General features: G+C 32.0%; 1 protein-coding gene across 1 annotated transcript; it reads left to right on the forward strand.

The window, feature by feature from the left end:
* Nucleotides 1–14410: 14410 nt before the first annotated feature.
* Nucleotides 14411–15966, forward strand: LOC105134095 (probable WRKY transcription factor 40). The gene is made up of 4 exons (XM_011038374.1): nt 14411–14641; nt 14861–15130; nt 15250–15366; nt 15527–15966. The coding sequence occupies exons 1-4, from the start codon at nt 14612–14614 to the stop codon at nt 15923–15925; spliced, it is 816 nt and encodes a 271-aa protein (XP_011036676.1). The 5' UTR covers nt 14411–14611; the 3' UTR covers nt 15926–15966.
* The last annotated feature ends 332 nt before the right edge of the window (nt 15967–16298 follow it).

Raw genomic sequence — 16298 nt, forward strand, 5'->3', positions numbered from 1 at the left:
TTTTCTTTTTTTTTTTTTTTAACTCTATATACATATACTTTAAAAACATCATGCATCTTTAACCCATGTAACGAGCTTTCGGCTAATGACTCCCAGACCAGTTGGTCTTAGGGCATTAGGTGTTAAGACACCCCTACGAGCTTAGTAACTCGGGTCGCAGATACTGATATGTAGATAGTGCAATGTTTGATTCCCTTAAGCTTTTCTCCTCAACCCATGTAACAAGCGTTGGGCCAATAGCTTCCAAGTCAGTTGACTTTAGGGTATTAGGTGTTAAAACACCCCTTCGGGCTTAATTGCTTAGGTTAGGGAGGCTACGAAACCAAACTTATCTACATTTTTATTATCATCATTTTTTTCTTTTTTCTTTTTCTTTTTCTTTTTTTTTCATGTTTTTTTTTCTTAATTATATACAATCCCTTTCCCTTAGTTGTTACCTTTAACAAAAGAACATAAATAATGTAATAATCCAATATGCAACCCACAATCATATGTTAAAGTGTGTGTGTGTAAATTAAGGTTTAAGAATACATGTTAAATAAGTATATGAGCAGAATTAAGTGATAACAATGTGAGAGTTTGTAAATTTGAATATTTCAGGAAGTATTATAATAGACCTTGTTAAGAATGGTTACTAAAATGCGTCTCAAGAGTCACTTTAACAAAAGAGCTCATTTACTCTGTCATCCTAGTAACAACAATTATACACATGCTTTATGAAATGAAAAATAATTTTTTTTTTTATCAACTACTACCCTCTCCCCCCAACCAAAACAAGACATTGTCCTCAATGTTCTAAGGTAGAAAGATAAAATATAGAAGATATCACCTGAAATAACAAACACTGACAAAACCTGAAACACACTGAAACAAAAATAAGAAATAACAAAACACAATAATAAAACCAAAAGACACAAAAATTCACAAATGAAGGCTCAAATCCAATCTAAGCTTTTTACGACTTCCCTTAGATGACCAATTTATGCGACTCATGGAAGGATCAATCACAGGAATAAAAGATTGTAGTTGGTCAATCAATTCTTCAGCAGTAGAAGCAGAGATTATGATTTGTCGTGCAGAAGATGTTAGAAATTCTTGTTCCACAGCATGATCAAGAAAAGACAACAATTTATCATAATAAGCATTAACATTTAACAAACCTATGGGTTTATGGTGAATGTGCAGTTGAGCCCAAGAGGAAATATGAAAGATCTCTTCCAATGTGCGTAGACCACCTGGTAAAGCAATGAAGGCATCAGCATGGTTAAACATTGCATTCATTCAAGCTGACATTATGGAGACCTGAAGTTCCTCTCCAATTGTTTTTCCAATGATATCCCCTTGTGCCAAAGCTTCAGGGACGACCCCCAAAACTTGACTACCTCCTAAAAATGCAGTTATTGACACACCTCCCATTAACCCAAGACTGCCTCCCCCATACACTAAATGAATCTTTCTCTCAGCTAGCACCTGACCAAGATGATTTGCTGATTCTAAAAACTTCTTTTCTTTCCCAGGACTAGATCCACTGAAAACACAAATATTTCTTATTTGATGACCTGAGGAACTTGTCATTTCTACACACTTCTGTATTTGTGGAATGTATGGGTTGAGTAGAAATGAAAGGAAGGAAGAAAGGGTTTTATAGATGAGAAATTAGAAAGGCAATCATAACACCTATATGTAGGCGATCTGAAGTCTCACACACTCTCTCTCTCTTTTTATTTATTTATTTATTTACTTTTGAAAAAGCATGTGTATGTACAGGTAGTTGTGATTGTGGCTCACATCTTCCCTTGGTTTCACGTCCAAGAACGGCTTAAACGCCCTCTATGGGTCGGGGATAGGCTTCCCATCTAGTTTTCTTAAAAACTGGCAAACAGGGTCTTTTTTAGTCAGATTCCCAAGACTAAGTCGATCATGTTCTTTATGAAATAGTGGCCATAAATCATGAATTGCACGATGCACATCTCCACTAGGATACATCTCAAGAGTCCATAGAAGATTATCTAAAGACTCCTTACTCAGGCCATCCTTAATGAATTGTATTTTATCTTCACGGTTTATAAATATCATTCCTAAAGAACGACATTGTGTATTACAAGTCCATCTAGCACATCGATGACAGACTTCTAGTCGTTTTGCACGACGCTTCTTTGAAAAGTATTTTTACCTATTCCAGGCATGTGTGAAATGAAGGAGTTAGAGGACTCACCTGATAATCGGACCTTTGCTTCAATCAACCAGCGAATATCTTTAGGAATTCCATGCTTCATTAACAATCTCAATCTTGCACATCTAGCACGGTAAATTTTTGTAATCGCATTCTGAGGTAGAGCGGGAAAATACTTTTTCAATTTTTCAAGATTAGTGTCCATTTTCAAATGAGAATTAGAAGAGAGATTCAAAGAATTGCACAAATATATCTTATGTGACATTTTTACTATGGACATTTGATCTATACAGACTACACAAGAAATGAAATATAAAAATAAAGTTTATAAAATGAAAAACATTATATAAGAATAAACCCTATGATTGTGCATCAAAAGTGTCATTAAGTCTCTTATTTTACATGTGTATTTATTGTTTTTATTTGGTTGTTTTTATAATAATTGATGTGTTTTTTAGTAATGAAGTTTGTTTTAATGTTTCGATAGGTTTTTGGAGCTTAAATGAATTAATTCAGAAAATTCAACGTCGGAATTCAGAACAAAGAATTGAAGAGACATTTAGTTGAAGATTGAAGCAAATCTTGGTTCAAATAAGTGCTCCAAATTTGTCTCAAAAATCAATTCTATTCCAATTTTAGAAAAGAATATCATATGATTTATTTCAAGCCCAAACTTGCCTTATGTTGTGTGCAAACTTCAACCATTAAACACTCAAGGTTTCAATGTCAATCTTAGCCCAAATAATAAGTACATTTGTATACTTATTTGATGCTCAAATTCAGCCCAAATTCAGCCCCAAATCAGCCCTAAATCAACCCCAAATCAACCCAAACACAATCCATGATCTTACATGTTCACACAACAAATAACAATTGATTTATTTTGGGTAATCCATTGATCCAAGAAGGCAAGCACATGGATGGAAAGCTGGAGGGGATATTTTAACATTATTTTGGGTCAAAAAGAAGAAGGAGACACCTCATAAATGAGGAAGAAAAACGTGCACCAAAGTAGTTGTAAAGCTGTCTTGATTTGATTTTTCAGAACACCTTTCGGTGTTTTGCCCATAACTTTTGACTCAGATGTCCAAATGAGATGTTCTTTAATGATCTAGAAAGGTGACAGAGTTTCCGATAAATATGTCTCTAATAGACTTCTCGCAAAAAAGCTTCTAAGAGGGTCGAATTGCTGTCCAAAGTTAGAGTCAAATTTGTGTCCGAATTTTTTCTGAAATTGTATTGTGTTCTTCTTTATAGATTTCGGTTCTTTAGTTTGTAAAACTTATTATTTCAGTTGGATTCAAGTTCTTTCATGTTTATTGAAGTGTTCTTATATATAATCATGGTTGGCTAAACTCTTTCTTGGATCCAAATCAAGGATAATGGTGATTGAGGTGAGTTCTTTAGGATATTAATGAATCTTAATGTTTATCTTCTTATTTTCTTCATGAATGATTTATTATTGTAAAGAAATTTTAGAAATAATTTAGGTAATGTTATAATCTTGAATTTTTATGCACAAACTTTAGTTTTGGTATAGAGATTGCTTGATTCAATGTCTTACTTAATATGAAAGTACTTGTTCATTCTTAAGCAATAATCAATCTTCATCTTTCTAATCTTCATTGTAATATCTCCCGATCTAATATCACCATCGTTGAGATTAGGTTGAGTTATCTTATATATGTTGAAGAAATCACCAATACATCACCATTAAAATTGATTTGGACCAAGACTTACTTTTTCTTATCATTTAAAATCTATTTACATTTTTTTTATCTTTGAAAACAAATCCATCAATTATTTTCAACCAAGTTATTGTTAATTTAACTTCTCTTGAGTTTTTTTTGTTACTTAGCTTAATTTCCAGATCTAGCTCTCTGTGGATATGACCTCGATCTTACCGAGTTAATTGCTACATCGCACACTCGTACACTTGCAAGTTAAAACAAGCCGATCATAAAAAACGGTCAAGCATGTGTCCAAGACAATAAAATCCACAAGATAAATAAATTTATCAACTTGTACTAACACATCTTCAATTATTCCTCTAAGCACTTTTATAGATCTATCGGCAAGTAAAAGAGTTATAGAAGTTGGCTTTAACTCACCAAGATTGAGACTTTGAAAAACTGAATATGGAAGTAAATTCACACTAGCACCAAGATCAAGTAAGGCTCTTTCAATTTTATGCTCTTCAATAAAGCAAGAAATTGTAGGATAACCAGGGTCTTTATATTTCAAAGCATTATTATTTTGAAGAATAGCACTTACTTGTTCGGCTAGAAAGGCTTTCTTTTTCACATTCAGTTTCCTCTTCACAGTGCATAGATCTTTCAAAAATTTAGCATAGGAAGGAACCTGTTTAATAGCATCCAGCAGAGGTACATTGATTCTTACCTGTTTGAAAATTTCAAAAATTTCAGAGTTGTGATTGACTTTCCTTTGTTTAGTCATGGCTTGAGGAAATGGAAGTGTTGGCGAAGAATCAGTCTTTTCTTTGCAATTTTCAGATTCAACCCCTTCCTTACCCTCAGAGATTGACTCATCATCTTTCTCATAAGGTTCAAGAGAGGGTTTTTCAATAACCTTACCACTGCGCAGAGTAGTGACTGATTTGACTTGATCCATGTGTTGGCTTCCGGAACTACTTGCATTTGCATTGTATTGCCCCTTGAGATTTTGTTGCGGTTGAGATGGAAACTTACCTTTCTCTTGGAAACTGAGAGCAGATGTTAATTTAGCAAGAGTATCTTTAAAATCTGTCATGTTTTGAGCAAGTTGAGTATTGATTGTCTCTTGCTTTTCAATGAATGCATGCAATGTTTCCTCAAGATTTCTTCTAGGAGGTGGAGCATAAGGAGGTGCATATCCATGAGAATTATGGAAATTATGGTGTGCTTGAAACGGTGATTGTGAAGTTTGTGCATTGTTGTTCTCACTCTTCCAACTGAAATTTAGGTGATTTCTCCAACCAGGGTTGTATGTTTGGGAGTATGGGTTGTGGTTGGGCCTTTGGAAACTGTTTAAAACATGGACTTGTTCATGGAGACATTCCTTAAAAAAAGGCAAGGTTGGACAATCGTTGGTTGAGTGTTCATTTGTTTCACAGATTTGACACACAATGTTTTCAACAGATTTTAATTGACCACTCTTTTTCAATTATAGTACCTCGACTTTTCTAGCTAAAGATGCAAACTTGGCTTGAAGGTCATGATCTTCCCTAAGGTTGTGCATACCTCCACTAGATGTATGAGGTTGAGTTTTACTCGGTGCCTCATAAGTACCCACGGTGTCCCAATTTTGAGCATTTTCAGCTAACAAGTCTAAATATTCCATTGCTTCATCAGGGTCTTTATCTTCAAAAGTTCCATTGCACATCAATTCAACCATTTGCCTATCTTTAGGTGTTAACCCTTCATAGAAATGTGAAACCAATCTCCATGTTTCAAAACCATGATGAGGGCAAGTACTAAGCAAGTCTCGATACCTATCCCAATATTGGTAAAATGTTTCTCCTGGTTTTTGAGTGAAAGTGGTGATTTGTCTCTTGAAAGAGTTTGTTCTATGAGATGGGAAAAACTTCTTTAAAAATTGTTGTTGCATTTCATCCCAATTACGAATGGATCCTGGTCTTAAATTTTATAGCCATATTTTAGCTTTATCTTTTAATGAAAAAGGGAAAAGCTTTAATCTGATGGTGTTCATGCTACAATTTAAATTATTATATGTGTTGCAGACCTCTTCAAATTCTCTTAAATGCAAGTATGGATTTTCCAATTCTAAACCATGAAAAGAAGGTAAAAGTTGAATAATACCTGGTTTAAAATTAAAATGAGATGCATCAGGAGGAAAAACTATGCATGATGGTGCACTTGTTCTTGTGGGATTCATGTGGTCTTTAAGTGTTCTAGCACGGTTATTCTCATTATTTTCATTATGAAGTGATTGATTATCTTATTCGGCCATATTTTCTAAAAATGATGAGGATATCCTACAAAGTCTACCACTTGATGTACGTGACCACATTCTCATGCACGTGTAGGAATAAAATAAAAAGAAAAAGAAGAAAGCAAAAGAAGGAGAAAGAAAACAAAAGAAAAAGAAACAAAAGAAAAGAAACAAAGTTATATACAAGAAAAGTGAAAAGAGAAAATAAAATAAATACTATAATTTATACAAGAACTTACCTCCCCGGCAACGGCGCCAAAAACTTGACACGACTAAAAGATTGATGTCTTCTCCCAAGTGCAGGAGTGTCGAAGTAATAAATAACCCGGCAAGACCGGGGTCGAACCACAGGGAGGTTAATTGTACAAATTATAAACAACAATTATAAACAATAATTATAAACAACAACAATAATAATAGAAGCAATAATAATACTAATAATAATAGTAGTAGTAGTACTAATAATAATAATAATAATAATAATAATAATAATAAAGAAAGAGAAGAAGAAGAAGATGATGAGAACTTGGAGATGGAAAATTAATGTAAGGATTAAACAATAATAATAACAAATGTCAAGGTTAGAGGTTCCACTAATGGTATATCAAACAAGTATAGTATAAACTCTTATTATTGAATTGGAAACCACACACAAAGGAGGTTCCAATCAGATTATATATTGTTAACATGATTACATTAGTCATCTTATTCAATTAATGCTAATACTTGTAAATCTCGTCAAGCATTCATGATTATAACTTATGTTAACAACAAATCAAGTTCCTTTCATAGCTCAGGTGTCGGTTATACCATACATTATGGGCTATGAAAGTGCCAAGCATTTGTTGTACCAAGTGTTATACAACATAAATCAAGATTAATCATTTAACAAGCAAAGTATTAAAGAGTAAACAAGATAACAAATATAAAACATGTTAGTATCAAACATTAAAGTCCATATTAAGTTTACATTATACTTATTCTCACACCATTAGTGTAACCTTTTCACCTTGACATAATTAACTTAGCTAGACATAATGAAAGAAAGCAAAATAGATAAACAAAATAAGAACATAAAAGTTAACTAAGTAAAGGAAAGGAAATGAAAGGCATAAACTTAATATTAATGAAAACAAAGCATAAAAAATACAAAGAGAGAAAGGAAGAGCATGATCTTGATCTGAACACCAAGATGCCTAAATGCATGGCAAATGCCTCCTTTTATAGGCCAAAATTGGGAACTATTGATTTGATGACTAATTGATAAGTGGGTGACCAACTTTTGACTTGGTGACAATCCTTATCTTCTCTTGTCTGCCCAAAACGTCATTGATAACGTCAAAACTGGAGCCAGTTGCAAACATGAAAGTTGTAGGCAATTGTCTCAGCTTTCTTGTGTAAAAAATTCAGCTCATTTGGACTTCTAGAACTCCAGATATGGCCAAAATACCGAACAGTGCTCGGGCTGGAAGACAGATTCGGGCTTCTTTGTTGTTTCTACAATTTGGACTTGATAATGGCCTTTTTAGATCTTGGGCTCCATATGAAAGTTGTAGGCCTATGTCTTACCTTTCCATCCATATAAATTGGACCTAAATCTGAGATATATAGCTCCAGATATGACCCATTTACCGAACAGTGTTCCGGTTTGGATTGCACCGACATCTCTTCTCTAAGTTTGACCATCTCTTTATCCATGCAATTTAAGTTCTTCAAGTCATCAATCAATCCTTTCATTTATTTGATAGGCCTGCATTTAAAATGAACATTTACCACAAATTAAAGGTATCTTATATTATTAGATATATTATTATAAAACATGCTTTAGTTAAGGAGTTATTGATACTTCAAGTGCAAAATGATGATATAAAATCATGATAAAAATGCACTTTTAAGTACTAATCAATGTTTCAACTGAAGGCAAGTTTATGACTAATTGATAATCTTGATAGGTGTTGGAAAGATGCACACAACTAAATAAAAAATAGTTCTTGAAAGAATCTTAAAAATGCATAATGTGTTAAGTTCCTTCATGGAATTAAGCTACACCATACTTGGGGGCATGGTCATGCTTAATAAACCGTGAAAGTAGTAATCATCATGGATAGCTTAGGATGGGCACTATATTTGCATTTGAGTGGAAGGCTAGCACGCAAATGAGTTAGTACATTGAAAGAACAAGGAAGGCTTTGGAATGCAAACAAATACAACCTATGACTATGGATCATCAAATAGGAGGGACCTATATTTCAAATTAGGTAAGGATGCATGCATGTCATCTAACCTTAGAACATTGCATATTTTTTATTTGTTATAGGAAAATTCTTAATAAAGTTCAGTAAAATTGTAAAAGAAAGATAAAGAAAAAAAATCATTGAGTTAATAATAACAAAGAATCATGGATTTTGATCTTGTAACGAGAAAAGAATGGGATGAACCCTACCGATAATTGAATCTCAAAGAAATGAGAAGATCAATCATGTCATCAAGAAAAGTCTTCAGGTTAACCCTATGACCAAGAAGTGCTGAGTTTGTCAGCCTTGTCCTATCAAAACTTCTCCAGCCAAGTCTTTTTGCCAAGTAATCCACCTTTCATATTTTATTTGGGTAGGTTATCCATTATAATAAGACCACTTTTTATTTTTTATTGGGGTAGATCACCCATAATAATGAGACCACTTCACATTGTTTTTCCTCATCTTTCATTTGGGTAAGTCACCTATTATAATGAGGTCATCATCTTCTATCTAGATAGGTCACCCATTATGATTAGTACTTAAAAATGCATTTTTTATCAAGGTTTTATGTCATTATTTAGCACTTGAAGTATCAATAACTCCTTAACTAAAGCATGTTTTATAATAATATATCTAATAATATAAGATACCTTTAATTTATGGTAAATATTAATTTTAAATGCAGGCCTATTACATAAATCAAAGGATTGATTGATGAATTTAAGAATTGAAATTGCAAGGATAAAGAGATGGCCAAACTTAGAAAAGAGATGTCGGTGCAATCCAAACCGGAACACTGTTCGGTAATTGGGTCATATCTAAAGCTATAGATCTCAGATTTAGGTCTACGGATTATGGATGGAAAGGTAAGACATAGGCCTACAACTTTCATATGGAGCCCAAGATCTAAAAAGGCCATTATCAAGTCCAAATTGTAGCAACAACAAAGAAGCCCGAATCTGTCTTCCAGCCCGAGCACTGTTCGGTATTTTGGCCATATCTGGAGTTCTAGAAGTCCAAATGAGCTGAATTGTTTACACAAGAAAGCTGAGACAATTGCCTACAACTTTCATGTTTGCAACTGGCTCCAATTTTGACGTTATCAATGACGTTTTGGGCAGACAAGAGAAGATAAAGATTGTCACCAAGTCAAAAGTTGGCCACCCACTTATCAATTAGTCATCAAATCAATAGTTCCCATTTTTGGCCTATAAAAGGAGGCATTTGCCATGAATTTAGGCATCTTGGTTTCCAGATCAAGATCATGCTCTTCCTTTCTCTCTTTGTATTTTTTATGCTTTGTTTTCATTAATATTAAGTTTATGCCTTTCATTTCCTTTCCTTTACTTAGTTAACTTTTATGTTCTTATTTTGTTTATCTATTTTGCTTTCTTTCATTATGTCTAGCTAAGTTAATTATGTCAAGGTGAAAAGGTTACACTAATGGTGTAAGAATAAGTATAATGTAAACTTAATATGAACTTTAATGTTTGATACTAACATGTTTTATATTTGTTATCTTGTTCACTCTTTAATACTTTGCTTGTTAAATGACTAATCTTGATTTATGTTATATAACACTTGGTACAACAAATGCTTGGCACTTTCATAGCCCATAATGTATGGTATAACCGACACCTGAGCTATGAAAGGAACTTGATTTATTGTTAACATAAGTTATAATCATGAATGCTTGACGAGATTTACAAGTATTAGCATTAATTGAATAAGATGACTAATGTAATCATGTTAACAATATATAATCTGATTGGAACCTCCTTTGTGTGTGGTTTCCAATTCAATAATAAGAGTTTATACTATACTTGTTTGATATACCATTAGTGGAACCTCTAACCTTGACATTTGTTATTATCATTGTTTAATCGTTACATTAATATTCCATCTCAAAGTTCTCATCTTCTTCTTCTTCTTCTATTTCTTGCTCATGCTGCTACTACTACTATTATTATTCTTATTGTCGTTGTTTTCTTTATCCCATCTCAAAGTTCTCATCATCATCTTCTTCTTCTCCTTCTTCTTCTTTACTACTACTACTACTATTATTATTGTTGTTATTATTTGAGCTACACACCAATTTTGATGGGATTTTAGGTTAATTGAGCTAAACACCAATTTTGATTTCGGTTAAAGGAAATCACTAGATAGGATCTTGAGTTAACCTAAAAAGAAAAGAAAAAAAGAAAGAGAGATAAAGAAAGAAAGAGGAAAAAAAAAAAGAAGAAGAGAAAAGACAGTTTTGAGATGAGTGGAAAGATAAAGAAAGAAAGGGAAAAAAAAAAAGAGAAAAGACAGTTTTGAGATGAGTGGATCACACCAAATTTTGGTATTGGTTAAAAGAAATTTTTAGATAAAATATTAAGTTAACCCAACTACACATAAAATTTAGCTTTAATTAAAGGAAATTGTCAGATAAAATTTCAGATTGTGAGATACATCTTACGTTAACTCAACCATGCATAGAATTTAATAGTGGTTAAAAAGAATTGTTAAATAAAATTTCAGATTAACTAAGTTATATATCAATTTTGATTCCAATTAAAAAAGATTGCTAGATGGAATTTCGAGTTAATCTAAAAAAAACAATAAAAATCACCATGGACGCAGCCGGGACGTGCAACATGTGTGGTTTCCTCAGTCGAATCTGATGGAATAGTCTGATCAAAATTATATTCTTCGTCGGGGGACGTGCAACGTGCGGTTCCCCCAGTCGAATTTGATGGAATAGTCTAATGAAAATTATATTCTTCATTGGACCAGATTATTGCCAGGCAGTCTCATTTTTCCAAAGATTCTGTTTGCATTAGCGGAATTCAGACATCATTGAAACAGGCTGTCTTTGCCATCATGCCGTCATGTAAAGAAATTAATCAAAGATTTGTTGGTTTAGAGATCTTGAGTTCCCTGGTTTTGTCAAAAACGAGCACAGGTATTAGACTACTCTCTCTCAAATGCGCCTACCATGTGGAAAAAGCAATTAAATTCTATTTTAACTTGGACCGTATGCTTTTTTTAGATTATGTTTGATCATTGATGTTTCAAAACATAGATATTAAAAGGAAAGAAACATTTTTAATTGAAGAATTAAACACGAAAATATAAATAAATGTATATATTTTTTAGACAATTTTAAAATCAATTTTTATACTTGAAAAACACAAAGCATAAAGGAACATATCCCCTCTTTATCTTTGTCTCTTTTATTTCGAAATAGAAATCAAACACTACCCACTTGTAAAGTTAGCACATCTTAACCTTCAACTCTACTCAATTTTATGCGTTCACATTTTTCTACTTCAGTTTGTTTTGTTGATTTGCAGGGGAACGAATACCAACTTTTGGTTACTTCAAGCCTTTTTGGTGGAAAATCTTATCTAGGTCACTCCAAAGTCAATTGATTAGTCCTTTGTAATTTGCTTTTACATCTCATCTTTCTGAAAGATTTGAAGTTCAATTTTTTTTATTGAAAAAATGACATGGAATCAGAATATTCACATTTAAATAATGGAGATTGAACATTGAAAAAAATCAATACTTACATTAGACAAATTAAGAGGGCAACTACATCATATGAAGCCCAAATTTTCTTAGATTTTCTAATTGACTATAGAACAAAGGTAGGAAGAATATTTTGTAGAGTGTGTGTGTGAAATGTATCTAAACGTTGATTAATTCTTGCTAAAAATATGACCCGTAGTTGAATAGAAAATTGCCTACATTCTCCTAAATACATGATCCCATTTGAAAAACGAAGAGGAAAAGGAAAAATTATGGTAGATTTTTTTTCTCTTCCACCCATTTTTTTGTTAGTGTTTGGTTACTATTCCAAATAAAAAAGATGAAAATAGTAAAAACAAAGAAGATAAGTCAAAAAATAAAACAAAGATACAAATGAATTTGTTACTAATACATAATATAAAGTAATTATCTTTATATCTTGTTTGGTTATGGTGAATAAAATAGAATAAAATATAAAAAAATCTATTTTACTATTAATATATATTACTTTTAAACTTACATGTTTAAAAAAAATTAAAAAGTTTTTTTACTTTAGTTTTTATTGAGTGTTGAAATTAATAATATTATAATAACTTTAATTATAAAAGCATGAATGACTTGATGAATTGATCTAAGGCCTGAATTGATCTGAGTTTAAGAAAAAAATAAAAGAATGATTAACTCGACATAACCCAATCAAAAATCCAGGTCATCTCGAGCTAATAGTTATTTTTATTCTGTGAGTTGATGTGAGTTTAAGAAAAAAATAAAAGAATGATTAACTCGACATAACCCAATCAAAAATCCAGGTCATCTCGAATGATTAACTCGATATAACCCAATCAAAAATCCAGGTCATCTCGAGCTAATAGTTATTTTTATTCTGTCATGTCTTAATTAGATAATTTTGGAATTAAGAGTTTTTTACAAGGATATTTTAGAAATAAAAAATAATAAATATTTTTTTTGAAAACATATCACATTTCATATCTCATGTTTTAGAAATATAAAAATTCACTTTAAAATTATTTCAAAATTATATTTATTTTTATGTTTTTATCTCTTAAGTTAAACATATTTCTGTTTTCATTATCTATTCCTTTCTATCTCAAAATAATAATCAAACGCTACCACCTTTAATAGAAAGAATTCAAATATTCCATCACATCTAAATTAAAAGGTTTTATATAAAAAAAATTGCTAATATATATATATATATAAATAGTATTTAATTCAGTGATTTTTTAATAAATATACCCCTGAGTTTAAATATTATTTCATATAAAAAATATATTTTCCCCTTTAGAAAGAAAAAGATTATTTATTATTCTATAATTATATTTTTTTTATTTTCATCTTAATTTCAAATGTATTTTAGTGTATTTTATATCAGTATCCTCATATTTAATTAGATTTTGAGCTCAATCCACACTCGAAGCTCAGAAAAAATAGGTTTAGCTAGTGACCGAGCTCAAAAAATATTAGAAACAGTCATGTCCAAACGTATCTTGGAGTTGAGCGCTAACATATTCTAACCCATCATGGGATTGAATGTAAGCATGTCCTTACCTAATTTGAAATTATGCGCGAGCATGTTATGGCCTAAATTAAGATTGGGCAATATAAAAGACAAAACTTTATTTGAAATTTTAACTTTGCACGATGAACTTTTAAATAAAGTTGGTTAATAAAAACCATGACCCTTCAATGTTTGTGTTTTTTGAGAAAAATAAATGGAAAATTAAGTTAATGTGAAGGGGATCCAACCGTTTTTCTTTGTTTGAATACTAAAATTATGAGTACTAGAAAAGGAAAAGGAGGGGAAATGAATCTTTTGAATTTTATTGTCTACATACATGCTTTTTGTCTTTTAAATTGGAATGAAAGAGAAGGAATTGAAAAAATTAACATAATTCTTCTTATTGTATCCTCTAAAAATTCTTTTCTTTTCTCTTAAGCAAAAAAAAGAGAGAGAGAATCCCTTCTTTCTCTCAGTTTAATTTATTTTTTATTCTTTAGTATTTTTATTTTTTAATTACCATACAGACCGGTAATGCTTCTAGGCACAACTTTTCTCAACATGCAAATTAGAAAGGAAAGAAAAACAAATTATTAAAGTAAAAAAAAAAAAAAATAGAGAAGTAGAGTCCTTTGAAAACAGGGAAGGAGACTCGAGTCTTTGGCACTTGGTAGTGACCTTTTACACGTTATTGGACCCAAGAAAATTAGAAAATAAAACCAAAGTAAAGTAACCATATTCTAGGCTATAGAAAATAGGAGAACCAAAGTAAAGTAACCATATTCTAGGCTTACTTAAACAAGCTTACGTCATTGATCTTACGTTTGGTTTTCTCACTTCAGTCCAAGGATTCAAAGGATTAATTTGATAAATACAAGCTCATGTATCTAGCTAATTTTTTCCCAACACGTGGATTGATTTCAACAACTTTGCCCTTTGCTAGTCAGCACTAATTAAGACCAAATTATCAATCTTTTTCTATAATTTTCTTGAGACAGAGCAGCCACCTACTTTTGGTCATCCTTGCAGGCTGTGTGAACGGAACGTCCTCCAAGAAAAAAATTCTAACCACTATGCACGAGAGATCAATGCTATTCACTTATAAATGAGGGCTTATATGTCTCCTATTTGCTTTTTCTAATAACACTGCTGGCAAAATTTTCATCCATACTGTATAGTATTGAAGCTATCTTGATATTATTAAGCTCATAGATCATGGAGGTCTTTCCCTCTTGCAAAGAAAAGGTATGTTTTCTTCTAGTTGTGTGTGTGTGTGTGTGTGTGTGAATAGAATACTACTACTACTTGGAGAAGAGTATAGAGGGGGGGAAGCAAAGAAAAACATTGAGCATCTAATGAAATAAGGAGCAGGAAATAGCTAAAAGGTCGTACATGTTAATTTAAGGTTTCATGCTTGAAAAATGAAGTTAATGTTTCTCAAGCAGTAGATGTTATCTTACTCAGGTGGATGCTCTTCAATTCGAGTTGGAACACAGGCAGAAGGAGAATGAAAGTCTTAGATTTATGCTTGGAGTTATGACCAGAAGATTCAGCATTCTTCAAGCCGAGATTCAAGAAACCGAAGAACATCAACAAAAGGCAGTACGCAACTTAACGGAGGGAGATCAAGCTTGTCATGAAATCCTTGACTCGAACAAGAGAGCAAGATTTGAAGTTCCCTTAACCAAGGCATCGAGAATCTTGGTGAGAAGTCACTCCAATGACAAGAGCCTGGTAATTAAGTTCCTCTAGTCAGTTCGATATATACATAATTTGTACATGAAGTTTTTGAGTTGAAGATTCCTAGATCTTACATATGATAATAAAAAGCTCTTTTACAAATGTGAATTTAGGTTGTGAAAGATGGATATCAATGGAGAAAGTATGGTCAGAAGGTTACTAAGGATAACCCATCACCTCGAGCTTACTTCAGGTGTTCCATGGCTCCTAATTGCCCCGTCAAGAAGAAGGTACGTCTGCTCGAGTTTTCTTTTGAAAACCAGTCAAGACATCTGTAATTAAATAGCATCCCTGAGGTTTTCAAAGGGCAACTTCAAGGTTCATGTGTGCAATCAAAAACAGTACTGAGCATGTGATAACACCAGTCTTTGATTTATTCTTGGTTTTCAGGTCCAAAGATGTGTAGAAGATGATTCGGTACTTGTTGCAACTTATGATGGAGAACACAACCATGAACCCAATGGCTCACATGGACAATATTTATGTTATCCAAATAGCTCATCATCAAAAATTTCCATAACTAATCATGTCCTCAAGTGCCCAATCGAAATTCCTCCTCTTCAACCGTCTGTAGCTCTTGATCTTACTCTTTCAAGTCCCGGTAATCAACAGAAGGAAAAACCTTCTGAAAGATCCATGGAAGACTGCGGCAAGATTTATAATAACTACAACAAGAACTACATTGAAGAATATGTGGCATCTTTAACTAAAGATCCTAACTTCTCTGCAGCTTTAGCTGCGGCTGTTGCAAGTTCAATGAGTGACCTGTCTACGTCAAGAATGCTGTGAAATAATTATTGTCTTATTTATGAAAGGTTTATGCTATTTCTCTCAAGGCTACGTTTGTATTTGCTTGTGTTCTTACGCTACCGATATGTATAAAATATATATATATATAAAAGAATTCAAGAAGTAATAAAAAAATTATTTAGTATTGTTATTAAATTTTTCAAGAAGTTATAAAAAATTATTTAGTATTGTTATTAAATTTAATTTAATAAATTAATTTTAAAATATTTTTATTTATTTATTATTTAAGCTTAAGGGTATTGTTATGGAATGAATTAGTTAATTTGATGAGTATAAAAATAACTTGATTGCTTAAAAAAATTAAAAATGATGAAATTAATAAAAAAATAAAATTCTCAAAATGAAATTGAAG

Source organism: Populus euphratica, unplaced genomic scaffold, assembly GCF_000495115.2.
Source record: "Populus euphratica unplaced genomic scaffold, PopEup_1.0 scaffold40.1, whole genome shotgun sequence".
NCBI classification, from domain to species: domain Eukaryota; kingdom Viridiplantae; phylum Streptophyta; class Magnoliopsida; order Malpighiales; family Salicaceae; genus Populus; species Populus euphratica.